The sequence below is a fragment of the Pelecanus crispus genome, chromosome 3 (assembly GCF_030463565.1).
Source record: "Pelecanus crispus isolate bPelCri1 chromosome 3, bPelCri1.pri, whole genome shotgun sequence".
Taxonomy (NCBI): Eukaryota; Metazoa; Chordata; class Aves; order Pelecaniformes; family Pelecanidae; genus Pelecanus; species Pelecanus crispus.
Window position 1 is genome coordinate 102,642,779 of NC_134645.1, and position 22,929 is coordinate 102,665,707.

Below are 22,929 nucleotides of genomic sequence, written 5' to 3' on the forward strand. Positions count from 1 at the left end.
TACGTATAAGGATTGCCAGTGTTCTGTGTTTCAGGCCAATAAATTTCCTTTATAAATACAAATTATTTTAATATGAGCAAGAATATACTTAAATGTAATTATTAAAATACTTTTTTTTTCACTTTTAAAGGGCACATGTTTGACTAAAGATGTCAGTGTAGTTCTTATATTTTAATCTACTAAATCTGCCTAAAAACTATATTATGAAGGCATTTTCACCAATTTTGTTCTAAAACATAAGAAAAAGAATTCTGTGAGAATGTTTTAAATCAAAATAGCAGAATTTGAGGGTCAGTAAGTGTCTACAGAGACCTCCATCAGAAAGAAGTAATGGAAGTGCTACAAAGTAAATGCAGCTGGTGGTAGTACTCCATTGCCGTGTTCTGTTTCATTCATGCATGTTATTTGGTTGTATATTTTATTGCTGGTTACAGAACACATCTGAAAGTGACAATGATGAAGTTGATGGCAACAATATATGTGGTTTCAGAAAGAAAAAGGGAGTCAAAGGTCCTACAAAGCACATTCCTCCTTTAGCAAATGAGAAGATGGAACTGTCCTGCACCTCAAAAATCCCAGACCTTTGTCCCCTTCAAGCAACCACTGGTTGCTCAGAACCACCGTCAGACCAGCCTCTTCAAAACCCAACTAGCTTTCCTACAGTACAAAAGGACAGAGGCGGTCATGACAGTTCCCATACTGGCAGCGACGTGAAAGAAGACATGTCTGGAGAAACACGAGAAATCCAGGAAAATGCTGACACTGGGAAAAGACTAATAAGAAAAATGCACAAGGAAATAGATACGCCAGCTAAAACAGAGCTGCCCATGGGCATGCAACCGGAGAGGAGTGCAGGGAAAGCCGGGTGTGCAGAGGCAGTGCGCAGGGGAGATGGCAGTAAGAAGGCAAAGAGTAAGCAAGAAGAACAGAGTGAGATGGAAGAAAAAGATGTCAAGTTTCATGTGACAAAGGTGGGCTCCCTGGGCGGTACTGTAACCACACAAGGAAGCACTACTCCAGAGTCCTTCACAGGGGCACCTGACATTTCTAAACAAAGTTTGCAAGAATTCAAAAACCTGCTGAGTGAAGGCCCTCTGCCTGATTATGGGCCCCATTACAGTGGCAAAGTGGGTGGCACTTTTTCTCAGAAAAATTTGAAACCCCGGGAGAAAACAGCTGACAAGCAGAGCCGACCCTTTGAGACTTTTAGTCCCCATTTTGGAGAGGAGAATCGAAAGTACCACAGCTTCCACAAGGAAGGAGTGGGGCAGCAGAACAAACCTCTCCTGGTCCTCAGCTCTGCTGGGTCTGATCAGCAACAACCAGCGGGAAGTGACGTGGATCAACTTATTCTGAGACTACCAGCAGCTTCTACTCATGCAGAAAGCACAGCTCCTGAGATTCAGTTTGAATCCTCCACAGGCCATGCTGGTAAGGATATTTAAACATCACCTGCTGTCATGTTAAAGAAAATGTTACTGTTGTTTTGTGGGGTTTTGTTAAGCTGAGAACTTTAGTCAGGCCGAGAGCATGAGAGAATTGACTCCTGTGGTTTCCATGTGATTGGGACAGATCAGAAGTTGTACTCTACACCCATGCTGCTTTTTTTTTTTTTTTTTTAAGGAAGGCATTTATGAAGCCCAGCTGCCTGCCAAAAACTGCCACGCACAAGTGGTCATGTCTTTTTTCTCTAAAACTGAAATATTTTCTCATTTAAACTGAGCTCTGACAACATTTCCCAAAGGTCTGCTAGACACTGCAAAGCTCTGATGGTGTCTGGGCTTCTTAAAATTTCCTTTTTGTTAACATTTCCAGCAGTGGAAATTGCTCCCATGTAGGGATGATGTTTTCAATTATCTGTCCTGTGAGAGGACTGGAATGCAAAAACATCTGATATAAACTATAAAGGAAGAAAAGCAAATGAGGCAGAGAACTTCCACTTATCTTCATGCTGTTCAATAAGTCCATTTTGGAAGTGTTTATAGAGCCAATTAATTGCTACTAATAGGCTGTGGTTTCTTTGAAATTGTAAAGGCTGTACTTCTGGGCTAGCTGGATCAGCAAACTGAAAGCTACTAATAGCTATAATAATGTAATGGACTTGAGCAGTTCATTGTTTTGGTCTATTCCAGGAAGCACACAAACAACAATTTGTTGAATAGATATCAGATTAATAAATTTCCAGGAGCATGAAGCTCAGAACATATTATCAGCTTTTCACGATAGATATCCGACCCTCTGATTTATCTCACTGATACAAGAAATACAAATCTTATCTCTTCATTGATAAAATACCTTGTCCGACATTAACTACGTAATAAAATATAATGGTAGCAATTAAATTTGTACAACAATATTAAGTTATCCTGCTGCTTTTATAGTCCCCTTTCAGATGGGTAGAAATATTGCTATACATACTCTGAAAACAGACAATCTGAATAGATCAGATGTTGTTAGCTACAGCAGGATTTCTCAGTAGACATATTGTGTTACCCAGTTTGAACAAGTCTGAACAAGACATCCATGAACATTATCAGTGCTAACTCAGGGCACTGCATCAGAAATATAAAGCTTTGAAAACATATTTCATGCTCAAACCACCCTCTATTCATGTCTATTAGAATAAAGAGGTTAGAGGATTATTTCTCAGCCTGCGCTGGATGCTGTTCCCTTTCCACATTACATTTTTTTTTTTTTCACATTGCTGAAAGGCTAGTGAAATGCATTGTCAAATTTAGATTACTACTCTTTTCTCATTGTCTGCAAAACCAGCAAATACATTTTAAAATATAGGAATAACTATTCTTTGTCATAACACCATTTACAAGGTACAGAAAACTGATGAGATTAATTGTAGATTCCACAGGGAGATTTCAACCTGATTTTAGCCACTTAAAGTGAAGTGGTTAATCCAAGCTTATTACCCAGTCAGTAGAGAAAGACAGGTATTTTGTCTTCAAAGAGGTATTAGGGGTTGATGAAAAATTGGCCTCTGGAGATGGGCATCCCTTTCCCCTCAATGGGAAAGAAGTCCCAAGGTGATCAGTTTAGATTAATCGCCTAACTCTGAAATGCCTAAAGCTATGTGGGGTTAATCTTACTCCGTATCACTGGCAATAATAATGACTGTAAGAGAACTATAGATGAAAACTAACTTTGAATGGAAGTGGGGGAAAACTATTTTGTCTCATCAGAAACATATCCACAACCAAAACTTTTGGAATCTTATGAGGTTTGGATTCCATTTGGCTTTGGCCAAACACACTATAAGGTTCAGTGTGTGTTTGTACTAGTAAATGGAATGCACAGGAATAGTTTCTACTTAATTAGAAATGTATGTGTTTGAAATTTACTTTTCATTGAATAGATTTAGTAACTTAAGAGAAGAAAGTTTTAGACAACATTCTACAGTCTTTAATGAGACTTTGCATAAACAATATTTCATTGCTGCCAGTGATAATTCATTAAGATTGATAATATAAAAACCTAAATATTTTATTTTTATGACTAAAAAATTATCTTAAATATTTTAGTTACCAAAGCACCTGAACAGAAGTCTTGAATCTAAACATATCTTGACAGAGTAGATCTGAAATACAGCCTCTTGTATTTTGCAATTTTCAAATATTTGACCTTGTTCAAATCAGAAATCTTGATCCAATATTTTTCCAAACATTTGATTTAAAAAAATACATATGAAGAAGGAAATTGTTCTCTTCCTCTCTTTGTTTCTTTAATATGGAATAGAAAATATGGAATTGAAATTATATGACTATACATACATGCATACATATATAATTATCACATAAACAGTGCCCGGTGTATTTACTTAGTCGCTATGTTGAGCACTATGCCTGTTTGGATGCCATGACCAAAGCAGGAATATACCTTATTGTTCTAAAAGTACACAGTTAAGAGACAATCTCTAGAGGTCAGCGGTAGAAAGGCTAAGACATGTAGCTGATCTCTAGTGATTCACTGTGATGCAGAGGATTGAAATTCAGTCATGTTAGTTACGCAATTAACATCTCTCTAAAATAATAAATCCATATATTTTTTCAAAAATTCTGACTGGAAACTGTGGAAATATTACTGCATATGCATTTTGTCCATTGTTTGTCAGCTCTTTTGTAAAATAAGTGCTTGGACATGGGAAAAAAAAAATAATAGAAAAGAGACAGACATGCAAGACTATTTTGGTCAATATGAAAAATACTACTTGTACAGTGTCAGTGAAACTGGAGCTGAAGCTAAAGCTAAAGCTCTTTTAATTTGGTTCATCACCATGGAAAGATAGAAACTGACCCATGTAGCTAAGTAGGCAAATATACTGACTGCACTAACATGAATTTATGAATTTTGTTTACAAAAGTATCTACGTACGATGATGTGCACTTCTGCAAATTAGTATGTAGTCATTAACAGTCAGGTGCTTCTTAAGCTGTTCAGTGCCTGCATTCTTGGGAGACCAAGAGAGAGGCTTCCAAGCAGTAAAAATTCAGATGAAATTTCATGTATATAGCATTATATAACACCTCATAGTATGTACATACACACACACTTGAATGCATGCACCTACTATGTGTATAGTATATATAGCACGTAACATAAGTGTATATTGACCTCTCTGAACTCAGATCTTATCACATGCTGCTCTGCATGCTACTAAGTTAGAGTATATACGCTATGGTAGCCAGAGAGGAAGCCAAAGAAAATACCTTTATTCAAGCAACGTGAAGTTCCCAAGGATCATGATCACCACACTGCTGGGACTCTCTTTGTCACAGGGGGCTGCCAGAGTCAGAGGCTGGAGGTGGCTTCAGCAGCCACCCGCACTGTGTATGGTCAGAGGGACCTGCAGAGCCTGATGCAACCACACAGGCTTAGGAGAAATCTCTCTTCTAGACCTTATGAGACAACAGCCCCTCCAGGTAGGTGCCCTGTAGGTGGGCAACACGCTGGAATCAGGCTGTCAAATTCCCTTTATACATCCTGGTCTGTAGCTGGGGACAAAAAAGTTTGTTCAAATCTTCTTGAGTGCAGACTTGCTGGGCCCCCAGAAACCTGAGCAGCTCCAGGAGCAGGTCCTCTCAACAGGGCTCATCTTCTTGAGCATACATCAAGTGAGACCTTGTAAATATGACCAGGACAAGATCAGGAACTGTAGGAGGGAGAAGGAAATTTCTGAAGAAAGAAAATATGACTTAGCTATAGCTGCCGGCATCAGTAGCTACCTAGTGACTGTTGAAATTTTAAGTGTGCAGAATAAGGAGCTTTGAACGCTCCAAGAATCACACGAAATGTCATGCAGGTGCTGATCCTAAACACGAAGTTCATTTGCTTTGATAAGTTTCTGGTATGCTTACATATTTATTCCCCAGTTAGGGGTCTTGTAGGGGAGCAAAAATAAGAGGTAGGAAACACTTTTTTATGTACTTTACTGTAGAAATCAAATACTTTATTGACCTATCAATAAATTTTTTTGGTGAAAATATTTTTGGGTGAAAAAGAAATGTAAATTATATAAAGTTTTCAATGAAAATGTTTCTGATCACTATTCACATCAATAGTACTATTCAAATGTAACCCAGTACTCATTTCTATTTACCATGTTAAAAATCAGATGGGAATAGAAAAGAGAGGCTTCAAATACGAGCAATAAGGATGATATCTAGCATAGGAAAAGCTGTGCTATGAGGTTTGAGAAATAGAGACTGTTAATGTTTGAAGACAAACGTGAGAACAGTAAGTAACATGTTGTACAAATGAAGTGAAATGGCTGTTCTTAAATGCACAAACCAGAATCCTGTGAAGATGAGCAGACATATTTGAATTAGTATTGACAGGAATTTCCATAGGATTTAAATGGGTGTAGGTGTGTGATTACCCTGTGGGACTCATTGCCAGTGGATATCTTCAGCACAAGGTATCCATTCTTATAAAGGGGGTCAATATTCACATAGATCTTCAGAGCACCCTGTGTTAGATTTCTAAGGATGAAAAAGAAATGAAGACAAATTTGGATATTAACCCTTCTGCTCCTAACCACAAGACCACCTTTTTAGTGAGCAACTGCAAAACCCATTCTCTTTAGACAGATTATTTTGCAAAGAACGCCTTGTCTTTCTTGTTAATAGCTGATACCAAAGACAGCTCTAGCGTGATGAAACACTGCCTTGACTGGCATAGCAATTCCTACGCTTGCAAGGGGTTTTGTTTCCCTATTGCTCTGAGACAGTAACAGGTGCCACAACATGCCACAGAGCACAGAGACGTGTGCTCTGACCCTGCCTGGGACTCAGGTGTGACCAGACCCTGTCTCATGGGGCAGGAGGAGAGTGCGCAGCAGCTGCGTGCCTGCAGGGAGCACATCTGGCACAGCTGAAGACAGAGTGGGAGGAAGAAACTGGAGAAGGACTGACGGAAACACGTCTCCCTCTCCAGTGCATGATTTGTTTGTGGGGTCTACCTGCTGGTGTCTGCTGTTATTGCCTTACGTTACACTGGTAGTCATGTTTCTCAGTAGAGGAGTTTCCAATATTACTACATTTATTAGGTCAGCCTGTTCTTGTCATTGTCAAGTCCCCTGGCTGCATGCAGCACGTTCTTTTCGTTTCATCAGTTTGACTCAGTCACCTCTTATAGAGCTGAGAAATTGTTTGCTTTAGATGCGGTGTGATTTAATAAGGGACCATGGGAAAGGATTTCTTTGAACAAGCAGATAATGACAGATTGATCTGGGATGTGTGCACTTTCTTCTGTCGTGGCACTTTACTGTTGCTGAGAAGATAAAGCTGATGTTAACTATTTGCCCTAACCCAATGTCAGCTGCCCTCAGCAATCTGAATGATTTCAATTTCAATATTAATAATCTAAGAATGGCAGCACTCTTCCACTAGAAATAATAATAATAATGTAATTTGTAGGGTTTTTGGTAATATTTTTAGTTTTGTGTTATTAATCTTTTTTAAATGTGTGAAGATAATTTGTTTATATTTGTAGATATTTTGTACTAATTACAAAAGATACATGAGTAATACTAATCGTTTCTCAGTGGTAACTTAAATGCGAAGTACAGATAGAACCATAGCAAACCAAACATTAAGTGCTTTTCTGTGTACTGCTGACTTGATATAGGTATCCAAGGATCTGTATGTACCCTTCTGCTTTAAGAAAGATGCCCAGTCTGGATTTATATTTGATTTCTAAAATGAAAATCTGAACCAAAATCTGAGCATCTTGTGAAATTTACATACATGTTTCCATAAGTAGATTTTCTGAAATGAAAACAAAGATACCATTACTTCTAGAGGCCCAGGGAGCTAGGGGAACGGTTGTACTCATGAACACAATCCTCCCTCATAAGAATGTAAGACTTTGTAAGATGTAAATCAGCTAGACCTGTCTGACACTTATTTATTAGCTACCTGATCTCCAGTAACTAATATTCTGGATAATGACTGTATGAACTGGGGAAAGACAGAGTACTCGGTTCCCTGCTACACCTTTCCAAACTTTAGTCATCATTGGCTTCATGGGCTTAGTTTGCCAGTGATTTATTTAGCAGCTACTGAGAAAATACATTTTGGGACCTGTACTGGAGAAAAGTAAGTATTGTCAGTAGTTATTCACTAAATATTATTTAAGAAACAAATGCCCTTTTGTATTTCCAAAATCAGTCAGAGATATTGTCATGATGATATTTTTTATCTATCATACAATTTACAGAAACTCATTGTTCCAATGGAAAAGATAATCTGCAAATGATATAAATGATGAACTGCCTCTAAAAAGTGTATGAAAGCTGTGGGACTGTTTCTATTGATTCTAACAGATTCTGGATAAAAGCTATTGTAAATGAATAAATATCTGTCTTTTGACTGGTGGGCTGTCTAGACTGGTATATAGCCTAATTTTAGACTAATACTAGACCAATATATAAGTTTTAGTCTCATCATTTAGAAAGATCTATCATTAATCATAACAAGTCCAACTGGACTTTTTTTAGCCTGGAGAAGAGGAGGCTGAGGGGAGACCTTATCGCTCTCTACAACTACCTGAAAGGAGGTTGTACTGAGGTGGGTGTTGGTCTCTTCTCCCAAGTAGCTAGCGATAGGACGAGAGGAAATGGGCTCAAGCTGCGCCAGGGGAGGTTTAGGCTGGAAATTAGGAAAAATTTCTTTATGGAAAGGGTGGTCAAGCATTGGAACAGGCTGCCCAGAGAGGTGGTGGAGTCACCATCCCTGGAAGTGTTCAAAAAACGGGTAGATGTGGCACTTTGGGACATGGTTTAGTCTAGTCTACCCTTGATTGGTTTAGGTGGGCTTGGTAGTGTAGGTTAATGGTTGGACTGGATGATCTTAAAGGTCTTTTCCAACCTAGACGATTCTATGATTCTATGATTCTATGATTCTATGGAGAAGATAAATTCTTGCTTCTTCAGTTAATAATTTTTGCTTGCTTAATGTTCTTTAAAAACATTACTTTATAGGAATTTTCTGTTAATTTATATTTTTTATATAATCTAATTATGTATTTATGCATTTATTCAAATAACTTTAGCTTGAAGACAACAGATATATATAAAAGTTTGAAAATTACCCACCATTGGTAGATGTTTAAATTAAGTATATTTCTAGCTTTACTTTTTAAATGAATACATACATCTTTAATATGAACGCATATCACATTTGTGTTTTTCTTAGATACTGATTTTATATTATTTATATCTCTTAGAAATACTAATTTAAAGAATTACTTGGGTCAGAGTTAAAGTTGTTCTTTTTCATGAATTATATGTTTTTACCTGAAAAATGTTTGTTCAGTAGATGCAAATTTAACAGGCAACATTTCAGAACTTGTAAGAAATACTTGAAAACTTACATCAAAAGTTGACAATATACTGATGTCAAGGGTTGCCAGTCAAACTTTACTTTGAATAATATGAAGATATAAAAATCTCCATGTGACAGGTGGTAGACAGGAAATGTCTACTGTTTTTGCACAGGAAATTAAACATGTGTAGAATAAGGGATTAAGCACTGCTTTTACAAAGGCAAAAACCTCAGGCTTCTGTCCCTGGAGTTGAAGAAAATGTTACTCGCTGTAATCTGTAGGAAGATTTTCAGAATAAATAGCCACAGCTCATTAGCTGTTAATAAACTTCTAATTTAAGGTCACATTCATAAAGAGGTCAAATCTGCTAAACATCAGTAAACGCTTATGTTGTAAAACAACCTTACGGGATGACTGAAGTGGTATTCAAACAACTATTACTTGGATGACATATGCAAGACAAGGCCAGTTTACATATCCTCCATCCTCACTATTGTGTTTTGTCAGCATCTGTAACAGAGTGAGTGTTACACAAAATATTTAAACAGGACTTCCTTATTTAATGCACATCTTTTAAAGGACGTAGTGCTTTAGTGTTTATAGAAGACAGAGGAAAAAAGCTGTTTTCGTAAGCAGCTTACAGCTGAAGCAGACCAAAGGGAAAGATGTCATGAGGAGAACTGGATGTGACAAAATTTTTTTTTCTTGCTTCTACCTTTTTGATTTTTACTCTGTTTTCCCATAGACTTTTATATTTGCTTACAATTTTGTCCTATGCTTTCACCTGTCATTCCTCAGGGAGCACTGTTAATACTTACCTTCTTCTTATTTCACTGACCTAATGTGTCCTTGTCACCTCCTTGCCATCTGAAGTTGGAGGGTGCTCCAGTAATATTCAAAGGCTCTGAGAAGTCTATGACTGTGGATAAGTTTGCTGCCTTCTCAGGGAATAATCAGGCAGCCTTGTGCTGGGCTAGCTGGAGAGCCTCCTTACAGCCTTGCAGCTGGCAGTCCTACTTGCCCCAAAGGAGAGGTCAAAAAAGATGTGTTTGTGCCTGCTGGCTACTGCTAAAGTAGATATATTCCAGTTTAGGTAGGTTGGTACTGGAGAGATTGGGAGTGCTCCCACCAACCTTTGTAGTGCCTCAGCATGAAGCTTTTAACTTCCACTTGAAGGGTAGTGATGAATGCTTGCTGTTGGTGACCTTCCACACCGTGGATCTGAAAGATCTGCAAAAATTCATCTGATATGATTCTCAGCCTCCTTGGAAGAATGGAGGACTTTCACCCCAGAAATGCAGAAATAAATATTTTTTTTCACATTTTTTCATATCTTAATATCAGCTTTTACCCTTGGTCTAGTTAGTTTATTTTACTAAATGGAAATTAATGCCTTATGTAGTTTAACTTGAATAATAACACTACATAGACACTCAAAATAAAGGCAGGCTGAGAGATCGAGAGGTTTGTGAAAGGAAGTTACTGTGCCCAGCTATCTTCTCCATTACAGAAGTTATACGCAGATGTTACCACTTCCATGTCAAGAATTGTATACAGTTCTACAGCTTCTGTAATACAGTTAAGACAACTCCATTACAGCAAGCACATAAATGCATAAACTTCTCCTAAAAGTCTGCTGCTTGTGGTAGAGAAGACTGCAGAAGATAGAAGACAAGTGCCCTTTTTATCATGTTTCTGTATCCATGCACCTTTCAAAGGCATTGAAGAAATATAGTGCCTGAATTCTATCAGCTTTCAGTGCAAAATAGGTATCCAGTTGTTATCTGTGCTCCTAAACCCACCCAACAAAACAGCTGAGGTATCCCTCAGAAATTCCTGGCTTTACCACATTTCCCTAGTGTTCTCTTACCAACATGAAAAAACATTGAAGTTATAGACCACTCCAAAAAATAAGGGATTTTATACAGGTCCTCAGGGAAAAAAAAGTGTGTTTATTTACAAAAATGTTTTGTGATCCATATCTTTGTTTTTACACTCCATGTCATAGTTTCCCACTATTGCTCTTTTTAGGAAAACAACCTATATTCCAGTGTTCATTATCATATAACATATATTATATATATGTTATATATATATCATACATATAACAAAAAAAATTATGTTTGACGTGAACATTCCTCTTCACTTACAGCGTCCAGCAGAGAGCCTGATGTAAACGGCCTCAGAAGTCCAACTCTCCTTCAGCTGTTCTCTCATATTGAGTTTATTAAGCAGCAGATGGCCAGGGACAACGTACAGTTTGTCAGATTTGAATCAATAGACCTCCATGGTGTGTCAAGATCAAAGAATGTTCCTTCTCGCTTTTTTCATGTAAGTTTTTTTGGTTTCTAGCTGTACCTTTAAGTGTTTTCATGGCCCTGTCCTTAATTTTTTTGTTTCTTCATAGTGCAGAAAAGTCCAACTTAGAACAAATTATCTGTTCCCTCCACTTGTTAATGTTCTTAAAGGATCTGGACTTTTTTCATCACTGCAATCATCTATTCCTCTGTACCCCCAAGTAGTAATCTAATTAAATAAACCTAGTAATTTCTGTTCTTTGAACTTCTAATAAACTCTTTCCTCAGAATTATCTTTTCAGGTTCAATGCATTATAAAGATTTTGTTTTCCTGAACACCTGTAAATTGCAAAAAGAAAAGAGTAAACACTAAAAGAAAGATGACTGAATGAAAATCACTTTAGCTGTAAGAAATTTTATAGTCATCAATCATACAAGAAAAACCATTGGGTTGCATGATGACTTAATAGCAATATTTACCATATTGATGATTCAGGAAATAAGAACCAAATCAGGAAGCAATCCTCATCCTGTTTATCCTTGACCGATCAGCCTTTTCAGTACATTGCTTCTGTGATACTTCATGTGTATAACTACATTATATTTTTGCTCACATATCACCATGAACATTTAAAGCTTTACTAAGTGATCACAAAAAAAGATATGAGCATGGAAAGATGTAGAGCACTTTTGTTTCAAGTTCCTTCTAAAGCATAAACCATGTTTTCGTTACTTCCCTTTTAGATACTGCTAAACTGCAACTGTATCATCTAGATACAATTTGCTGTCTCTGATTGTCATTTGGATTTGATCAAAATAAACTTCCTCTCAGTCATTTTAATTCTTGTGAGGGGTGGTAGGTTAATTGCAACTTCTCTTTCAGTCACTGTGTCAAATTGCAAATATCTAGATCAGCTTGTTCAAAGACGACAGCTTTTGTGTGTACCTTACCATGAACAAATTGGAGATTTGGATGACAGTCTAAACTTCTGGACACTAGAAAAATGTGTATGTGTACACACACGCTTTTTTTTTTTTTTTTTTTTTTTTTTTTTTACTTTTTTTTTGGTGGGGGGTTGGAGGAGGGAGAGGTAGTCCTATAGGGTAATCACCTTCAACACCTTTTCAGTCTCAAATGGACAGCTTAGACATCTTGGAGCAGTATTCGCCATACTGTGCAGTTTTGGTTATGAGTGTCACACAGGGAGAATTGCTACCACTGGACTGCCACCTATTTAAGAGAAGGCAGACTTTATTTGTTTATTTATTTTAAGAGAAGCCACCATAAGTAGTTTGAAGTATTTCAACAATTTTCCATCTGGATAGGCAAAATTTTGTTTTTCCAGCTCTGAGCTTGCTCCTTTTTAGGTTTGTTCTGTTTCCTCTGCTCATTTATATGGTAATCCTTTCCCTTAGAAAAAAAAAAGGTAAGACGCAAACTTGAACCAAATTTTACTTTATAGAACTTGGCATAATGGCAGTTTTCATCAGCTAAAGGTTTGAATGTAAGGTAAGTTGTAAAGGTACTTGTCTGAAGGTAGGTGATCCTTCCTTGGGGTCCTTTCTATATTTCCTTTGTGTAAGCTGAAGCTCTCTGTTCAAATGGAGAAGAAACTGTAATTATAAGTTTATCATGTTTGCTACCTAGAAGGGGAGTACTGAAACACTAGAATAATTTCTCACTTGGAAGTGCTTCCCTGCATTTTACCCCCAAACCTATTAAGTCCAGAAAGTGAGAAAATTCAGTTAAACTTTGCATATGAAAAATGGTGAGGTATGTGTTATGGCATTTAAAAAGAAGTCACAGCCTGAATTCATATCACCATGAGTCTTGTGTGGTCACTTGGATCTGTGTAAAGGAAATGCTCAGAGGATATGAAAGCCTTGTAGAGTAACTGTAGATAGAAGTTTGACTTGCAAAGTTTACAGCTGACTGGTGATGCCCATAATTGTATAAAGACCATGCAAGATAGGTGTTGAACATTTTTTCAGTTCTTTTTGGAAATTTAAAAAATGGTCTTTGGGATACTTGATGCCAGGGTTTTCATACCGATCTTGTAGAATGCTGTTCTGCTTCATAATGACACAGTAACTGGCTGTTGCCCTCCACTTTAGTGATCACTGTATTTTAGTGTTCTTTTAGGAAAAATACTATTGTTCTTACTGAGAATCTGAGTTTTATGTATTTCACATACATAAAAATACTGTTCAGTTCTTTTCTCATTTGGTATTCTGTCATTCTGCTCTGTGTTTAGGAGAAAGCAATCCATGGTGTTGCCATGCCCAGAAGTTATCTTGAGCTGACCCTGAATCCTAAAGATAATGAATTAGATTACATAAATGCAACCAATTTTAATTGTGACATAATCCTGAACCCTGATTTATCAACGTTTCGAATTCTGCCCTGGACTGAACAGACTGCAAGAGTGATATGTGATTCCTTCACCGTGCTGGGCAACCCGCTAATGACCTCACCGAGGCACATTGCCAAGAAACAGCTGAGCCAGCTTCAGGACAATGGCTTTTCTCTACACTCGGCCTTCACTTATGAATTTTGTATTTATGGCATTACTGAGGTTGTAAATTCAAAGACAATATCCTTTCCTGCAGCCACGATACTAAATAACCATGACCAGACTTTCATTCAGGAGCTCATTGAAGGAATGTATTATGCTGGTGCCAATATTGAAAGCTTTTCTTCTTCCAGTGGGCCTGGGCAAATGGAGATCACTTTTCATCCAGCGTTTGGCTTAGATGCTGCTGACAGTGCCTTCACATTTAGAACAGGCATTAAAGAGGTGGCTAAGAAGTATAACTACGTGGTTAGCTTTTTCTCAGAATCGGGATTCTACAATTCAGGGGCTCTGTCACATAGCCTATGGGATTTGAATGGCCAGAAGAATTTGTTTTCTGCTGGTTATGGAGTTGAGGAGCTCTCAGATATTGGAAAAAACTGGTTATCAGGTCTCTTGGCACACACAGCAGCTATCAGCTGCTTGATGGCTCCTACCACCAGCTGCCGTAAGCCTTATTCTAAATACAGTAAAGGATCAAAAGAGACTGTAAACGCAAAATGGGCATATAATGATAACAGCTGTGCCTTTAATGTCAAATGCCATGGTGGAAAAGGCACTCACATAGAGAATAAATTAAGTTCTGCTACAGCAAACCCCTACCTAGTGCTTGCTGCTACTATTGCTGCAGGTCTAGATGGAGTAAAGAGAGGACTTAGGTATGATGATATGCTCCAAGAAGAAAATCACACTGCTGATCTGAAACATTCGTCAGTCCCTCTGAAACTAGAAGATGCTCTTGTTGCACTCGAGAAAGATTCATGCATTAAGGAAGCATTAGGTGAAACTTTTATCCGGTATTTTGTTGCCATGAAACGTTATGAGTTAGAAACTGAAGAAATGGATAGCGAAAGGAATAAATGCCTGGGGTATTTTATTTAGAAGGAGCACTCTTCTGTAGTGATGCTGTGTCAATGCATACTGTGAATGGCTAAGAATCTTGAAATTAGTAAATATATTTTAAAATGTTTTTAATGCTTTGGGATTTTTTTTTTCCTCCTTTGTATAGTACATGGTGATTGCATTTTATTGTCTGTGTACATTCAGGACAGTGCAAAGCTGATATTCATGAAATAACATTAACAGGCTTTTAAAAACCAGTATTTTTTTTCAATTTAAGTGAACAGAACTACTGGTGAAAAGAAGAAAAGACAAGGTGCAATGAAGAAGAGCAACTGTGCAACTGTAATAGGACTGTATAATGTGCAGAAAAGTAGGAATAATGGGGATGGTGCAGGGGACAAGAGAACTGAGGAAGGAGGGGAATTTCCTGTTCAGCATGGTTATGGGATTTCTCCCAGCCTGTACAGTAGCTGAAGGGCTGCTAAACCAGAAGAATCTGAGTTTGATTTAAAACTTAGTCTACAATGATGAACATTGTAGAAAGTGGAGCAAAGGACTGAGGCTGTAGAACCTGAGAGTCAGGAATCAGTATCTTAATGGGCATAAATAAAAAGACAGGAGGGATTATAAAATAACCTATACATCAGGAATTCTGCTGTTGAGTAAAGTTTGCAAGAATTATAGTGGATAAAGATACAAGAAGAAATAAAATGGTGACTTGAAGAGGGAATGGTTCATAGAAAGCCAGGAGTGTCAGGTAAGGGAGAGAAGCAAATCCACCCACCACCCACAGACTGAGACAAGGGAATGCATTTATCATGTTTCCTTAGATTATTTATTTCCTCTTGCTACCTGAGGATAAAGTGATTTCTTCTTTGGAATCACACAAAGTTTTCATAGAATCATAGAATGCTTTGGGTTGGAAGGGACCTTTAGAGGTCATCTAGCCCAACCCCCCTGCAGTGAGCAGGGACAGCTTTAACCAGATCGGGTTGCTCAGAGCCCCAGCCAACCTGACCTTGAATGTTGCCAGGGATGGGGCCTCCACTGCCTCTCTGGGCAACCTGTTCCAGTGCTTCATCACCCTCATTGTAAAAAATTTCTTCCTTATGTCTATTCTTCTTTAGTTTAAATCCATTATTCCTTGTCCTGCTACAACAGGCCTTGCTAAAAAGATTCTCCCCATCCTTCCTGTAGGCCCCCTTTAAGTACTGAAAGGCTGAAATAAGGTCTCCTTGCAGCCTTCTCTTCTCCAGGCTGAACAACCCCAACTCTCTCAGCCTGGCCTCATAGGAGAGGTGCTCCAGCCCTCGGATAATTGTTGTGGCCCTCTTCTGGACCCGCTCTAGCAGGTCCATGTCCTTCTTGTGCTGAGGGCTCCAGAGCTGGATGCAGTACTCCAGGTGGGGTCTCACCAGAGCAGAGTAGAGGGGCAGAATCACCTCCCTCGACCTGCTGGCCACGCTTCTTTTGATGCAGCCCAGGATACGGTTGGCTTTCTGGGCTGCAAGCGCACATTGCTGGCTCATATCCAGCTTTTCATCTACCAGTACCCCCAAGTCCTTCTCCGCAGGGCTGCTCTCAATCCCGTCATGCCCCAGCCTGTATTGGCATTGGGGCTTGCCCCATCCCAGGTGCAGGATCTTGCACTTGGCCTTGATGAACCTCATGAGGTTCACACAAGCCCAACTCTCCAGCTTGTCCAGGTCTCTTTGGATGACATCTCGTCCTTCTGGCGTGTCAATGGCACCACTCAGCTTGGTGTCATTTGCAAACTTGCTGAGGGTGCCCTCAATCCCACTGTCTATGTCATTGATGAGGATGTTAAACAGCACTGGTCCCAGTACGGACCCCTGAGGGTCTCCACTTGTCACTGTTCTCCATGTGGACATTGAGCCGTTGACCATGACCCTCTGGATGCGACCATCCAGCCAATTCCTTATGTTTTAGCATATTGCAATAAAAAAAGGAGATGGTATTATGTCTGTTTTGATAGTTAATGGGTTAATTCAGAGTTGAATGATGTCAAATGAGGAAAAAAAGGGGGGAAAAGCCAAAGAATTAAGAGCTTAAACTGGACTTTATTGGGAAACCTGATGTTATCAAGGATGAGAGGACTGTGAAGGGAGGAACAGAAAGAGTAAGTTAAAACCAGAAAGAACGAGTGAAGATGTGAATTCAGAGACAGGCAAACCATGGCTAAAACAGGGGAATAGAAGAGCCATCCTAAAATCAGAAATAGCAGCTGGTGTAAAGAAAAATAAATTTTTTGGAATGGCAGGGGATGGGTTTTAGATTTGCTCTCTGGTTTTGTTACTGTTGCCACTGTCACCCTTTATTATTAAAGACAACCCTCATTTCATACCCCACCTCCACATTAACAGGGATTTCTAACATTCTTTATCTTGTCACAATATTTTGATCTATGCATAGGAATTTGTGAGTGAAAGTGTTTGGTCATCAGTGGAGTGAAAACAAGATTCAGTCAATGCCTCTGTTAACTTGCAGAACTAGAAGGTGTGAACAGAAATGTGCTAGTTGCCTACTGATGGATCTTCCACTCTTCCCATACGCAGTATTCTACTTGAAATTTAGCACCTGATATGCTAAAACTTTGTGTGATTCCAAAGAAGAAATCACTTTATCCTCAGGTAGCAAGAGGAAATAAATAATCTAAGGAAACATGATAAATGCATTCCCTTGTCTCAGTCTGTGGGTGGTGGGTGGATTTGCTTCTCTCCCTTCCTCACCTGACACATTTTTTTGGGTGACCTAGGTCATGGGACTACTTTCTTCTACTCCAGGCTGATTTGCTTTGGCAGGTCTAGTCTTGTATTTAAGCAGAACTTCCCATTCTGAAAAAAATGCTTCTCTTTTGCTGCCTTAACACTTCTTCAGGGGCTCTGGAAACCTGTCTGCCTTCTCACTTGCCTCCTGTCTTCTTTTTCTGGTTATTTCCCACTCATCTTCATGAGCTCTTGGCAGAAAACACCCATAAAAATACTTTCCTTGCTCAGACAGCTTACTTACCTTACTGATTATTTAGTCCCAACAGTCACACAGGTTAACAGCTATTCCTTGTTCTTCATCTGGCAAAAATTTAATAAAGCACAACACTGCATATACGATGTGTGTTAATGTGATAGGATTTTTGTATGGTAGTAAATACCCCAGCTAAGCAGAACTGTACCATACTGTGTACTATGGAACATGTCTTAAGCTTCTACAAGCATAATGATCTTCGTTTTAAAGTTTATCTAGAAGTTGATCTTGTAATAGAAACAAATTCCCACACTGGACTTTCTAAAATCCATTTTCAGATCTGGTATCTGTTTTTCACAAATTATTCTTTAAAAATAAAGCATATTAAACAAAACATAAGTAAACTCAACCTTCTCAATGAAATACCTCACAAAATGGAGTTACGTTGCTCTATCATTTCTTTTGGGACTTGGAAAGCTACCCTGGCATAACACTGAGCACATTTTAAAGTTTAAATCTCAGAAGATATTTGGGTTCACTTTCTATATTGTACTTCATCTGGACCTGATTATAGGGATGGTAAAATGAATGAAAGTATCAGATAAAAACATGCATTTTTCTCTTCATTTTTTATATATGTTAGTAGGATGCCAAGCTACTTACTATGCCAGTTTTCAAACAAATTTTTGTGTAGGTTTATAAAACCCTTTATGGTTTGTCTTGGATTTATAATTATGTGTCACTGTATACAGTCAGTTTTTAAGAGGTAATATATAATGATCTCCTATAACTGAATTTAATGAGCAGGAAGTTAATTATATATATTATATGTATTCTCCATATTGTTTTCATATCACTACATTGAAGAAATAAAAACATCAGACCTAAACCTTTTGTCATATGCGACCAACTATCTGATTAAATTCAGTTATAGAAAGCCATTATTTACAAACAAAAATCAAATTACTAGAACTGATGTTCTACAGGTTATCTTATAACAAGATAAGATAAATCCACATGTATTTTCTAAGTAGTCCTCAGTGACGTAGGCTCTGAAAAGACAGTGACTATATGATTATATAAAAACATTTCATGTTTCTGGCAAACTAATGCCTTTTTTTTAAAAAAAAAAAAAAAAAAAAAAGAAGGTACAAAACCAGAGCTTGAAGCTAGTGTGTCCTAAATGTTGGTCAATATTTTATTCAACACTGTTCCCTAAATATATTTTAGATAATAAAAATAAAATAATTCCAACTCTGTGGAAAAACACCAAAAATATTTATTTCAAAATAAGCAGTTATGAATTTTTAAAGTTGTGTGCATCCCCAAACAAGTTTTCATTCATATTCTTTAGAAAGGCAACAAGAAAAAGGTAACTACTTCATACTGCTCAATTGAAATCAATTACTATTGACTGCTGTATTGCTAACATTTCATCTTGAAGTGTTGTCTGAAAATACTCTTCACTGTTCTACAGGTCCAAGATCAATGTCTTGAGCATCACTAGTTTGATAATTTAAACTTGTGCAGTGTTATAAATTTAAAAAAAAAAAAAAAAAAAAGAGACATTTGAAATCTGTAGTCTTGCATAAGGTGCTGCTGATTTTCCAGGATACCACGGTCAGATGTTGCAAAGCTTTGTGTAAGAAATTTCTGATATTAATAAAGCATCTTTTAATCTTTTCAGCTTTAAGCAGACTATATATTTATACCTTTGCTGACAAAGTGGTACTACTTTTGACAATGTGCTATGTCATGAATTCTTTTTCTACGCTTGTCCATGCCACGCCTTGGTTCCATAACATGCAGAATTAAGAGGAGCATTGCTATAAACTCCTAAGCCTTTTAACCTACAGTTGCAATGCCAGCATGGTAAAGGCATTATGGTAGTTTTTAATTCAATATATGCAGGTAAACAAACAGTTGCTAGGCTAGCTATGCTTTTTGACCAATACCATTAAAAATCATTAAATAAACATTCCCTCAAAATAGTGAAAGGATTTTTTTTTTACCAGAAAAGTTAGAAAAGCTTTTTATCATTAACAGCAGGGGGTATAGACTTTTATGGAAGAATATTCCATATTGCATAAGTTGTATAGCACATTTAGAATTTGCTTCATTACTGTATACCAACAAATCTTTTTAATGAAAATAGAATATAGATGAGTGCTATGAGTTATTATTCATCAAAACACTGGGATACACTTTCTGTGGGAAAACTCCCACTTCATATTATAAACAAGACTATAAGTTTGATGAGAGAAGGATCGTGAATTTAGGTGATATTTTTCAAAAATAATTTATTAAAAAAAACAACAGTAGATCTGAAACTAGTAGCAAATATGAAGAGAATTCAGTGTATAATTTTAGTGGAACAGCAAATGAAGTAAATTTTACAGAAAGATCTAAAAGGAGAAATGGATAATTATAAATTATTTGCCTGTCAAAATGGAAGAATGTATAGAATGTATAGAATAGGATTTGACAGGGTTCTGTCCTGGAGTCCAGTGGTCATTGTTTTCCCTAATCACCTGGCTAATGAAACAGAGAACAGGCTTACTGTATTCAAAACCACCAAACTTGGGTTTTTTCCCCCACTTATGTTAGAGGACAAGATAAAAATGAAAAATAGGGTTAATAAATCAGAGAAATGTTCTGGAAAAAAAAAAATTGACTTGATCAAGGGTAAGTGCAAGCCACTACTTTGAGATAAGGATGTAAACTGCCTAAGTAAGTGTTTGTTCAGAGAGGAGTCTGGGTTATGTTCCATTTCACTAGCTCAGCAATTTTAAATAAGAAGCAGATCAGGAAATATAAACAAGAGTATAACTTGCAAGAACCAGAAAATTATCCTTTTGCCTAATTAAATTCATCTCAGGATTTGATAATTTGATAATTAAGGTGCCACACATGTAGAATATCTGGAGAAAATCCAGAGGGGATCAGAGCAAACAGTCATAAATCTAGGACCTATTTACTAGGAAGAACTGAATAACTGTATTTAGTTTAGAAAGAGGATATAGGTTATAGGGGTTAATAATCGTTTTCAAACATGTAAAACATGCTGCTAAGTAGAAGAATATAATCTTTTCTTCCTGTCCATTGCAGTTAGAACAGATTAGCAGGCTTGTATCAAGGAATATTTAGACTAGGCAATCTGGAAAACTTCGCAGTGTTAAGGAGAATGAAGCAATGGAATTGTCATTTAGGAAAACTGCGAAGTCTCCAGTACTGGTGATCTTCATTTAATCAAAACGCTTTTAACGGGTACCAGGTGGATGGCTGTGGAAAATGGCAGAGTTTTCATAAAGGACACCAAAGTGTAATTTATTATGTACCAAGATCCTTAGATGCATGGTGTTTATAGGTATAATAAGCTGGTTAATTTTCCTTGTTTGCTGGGATCTCATGTTGCTGTGTGATTGGGGAACAGACTGCTAGACTGTGCTTATAACTGAGCTTATAGGAAAGGAAAATACTTTATCTATTTTATAAGATAAAAATAATAGCTAAATCGCATTATTTTTTAATGGGGGAATTGGGTCAATAATGTGTGTATGCAGGGAAGAAGGTAGACCAGAAGATATGTACTAGCAAAGCAGTCAGAAAAAAACAGTTCACAGTTACGGTTAGATACACCATGTAATGAAATACTAGAAACACAGTGAAAATGTATTGAAACACTATGCTATCATTGCTCAGGTAAAGTTTTGGTTGTGCAATGAACAATGAAGTTGTCTCACACCTTTTTGTTACACATCGTGTCTTGATCTATTTTGAATTTGGAAATGCTGTGCTTCTAAGGGCTTCAGGTTTTGTGAGATACAAAACCAGAATTTGATTTATTAACTTACATTTCTCCAGCACGTCTAGTTGCTGACACCATGTACACAAATATTCAGTCTTTCTTCTTTCAGGCTCCAGCCAGAGGGCAGCAGTGTACTGTGCAACTTTCCTCTGGGATCTCAAACACTCATGCTGTGCTGAAAAATGCCACATTAAAATATACCTATATATTTTATATATGTACTTACAATATTTTAAAAAAGGGTAGTATGACAGCTGAAAGCTAATGCCTATCTTTGTCATTTGTTTAGTTAAGCTTAGTTAACTGTTGAATATACATAGCCTTTTCAGTAAAAGATGCACTATAGGACTCAAAATATCTTCATTCTTAATAACATTACATAAATCTTAGTCTAGTAAAAGGTGTATGTCTGTATTTGTGTGAGTGTGTATGTGTATCATCTTTATGTATTCTTTAACAATATTGCAACAAAAATACAAGTCATTTAATGGCAGTACGCAGCAGTTGTAATTGAATGTACACCGTCACTGGACGTTCATTCATATTTCCATCTTCCTAAAATGCTTTGGGAAGCCTACTTGCTTCTAGGGACTGCCATTTTACCTCTACTGATTCCCTTCCTTTCCAACTCGTTTCTTCCTGTCTGCTGTAGGAAAATCATAAATATATCGTATATCAATGCACCCTACACACACCTATTCCAACCAGCTTTCTATTCCTGAGCAGAAACCTTACTCTACCCAGAATTTTTGGGTGAATTATTGGGTTTTAGCTACACAGTCTAGATACCAGTCAGCACATGGGATAGACATTTTTAAGTAGTTTTGACTATATTTGTGTATATGGCTTTGCTCTGCAAGTCTGCTTCCCCACCTCACATTTTTCATATATTTCTTTACAAAGTTGTAGTGTTCAAGACTTAACAACCCCCTTCCTCCAACCCTTTTGTTGCAATACCTTCATGATTTTTTTTTACAGTAAAGAGCTCAAATATGTTCAAAATTCTTTAAATGCTTCAAACAAAAATTGAACCTACAAGGTTGTTGCAAAGCATTAATTTACCTAGTCTGAAACTCTGCTGTTTTGAAGCATTTTTGTACATCATCTGTGGAAAACAGACAAATGTGGTCCCAGGATATGTCAGTATAAGAAGTAAAGAGGAGAAGAACTATTTACAGGCAATTCCACTAAACATGTATGTTAAGCTTGAACCAGGGGACAAGGATGTGAAGAGGGTTAAGCAGGTGAGAGTGCTCTCTGCAAGCTCTAATTCATCACCTGAGAAAAATCCAGAAAGGCAGCGATCACTAAACCAGCTCCTGGATGGAGAATGATTGGTTGAAGGTGAGAAACCATTTGGATGAGTTTGCAACTACAGAGCAATTTTCTTTGATTGAAGGTATGCAACAACTATTGTTCAATTTAATATGTAATTTAAGAGTGCTTTTTGATTTCTTTGCTGTCACTAAGCTCTCATCATAACAACATAGCACAAATAGTGCTTTCTACCATCTCACACTGGCTATGATATTCCATCCTGGTAAATGTTATGTCCTTAGTTTTTCACTGCTTTTTTTTTTAATTTGACTTA

The 22,929-nt window shown here is 37.4% G+C and overlaps 1 protein-coding gene across 3 annotated transcripts in view; it reads left to right on the top strand.

The window, feature by feature from the left end:
* Positions 1–14,587, top strand: part of LGSN (lengsin, lens protein with glutamine synthetase domain) — a 65,483-nt gene extending 50,896 nt beyond the window's left edge. For 2 of the 3 annotated variants that reach the window (XM_075708418.1, XM_009492019.1), the window contains 3 exons: positions 435–1,431; positions 10,988–11,166; positions 13,388–14,587. In XM_075708418.1, the coding sequence (XP_075564533.1) occupies positions 435–1,431; positions 10,988–11,166; positions 13,388–14,587 (2,376 nt within the window). Of the gene's footprint in view, positions 1–433; positions 1,432–10,987; positions 11,167–13,387 lie in introns of all 3 variants that reach the window. The other variant, XM_075708417.1, reaches the window with a different exon arrangement.
* The last annotated feature ends 8,342 nt before the right edge of the window (positions 14,588–22,929 follow it).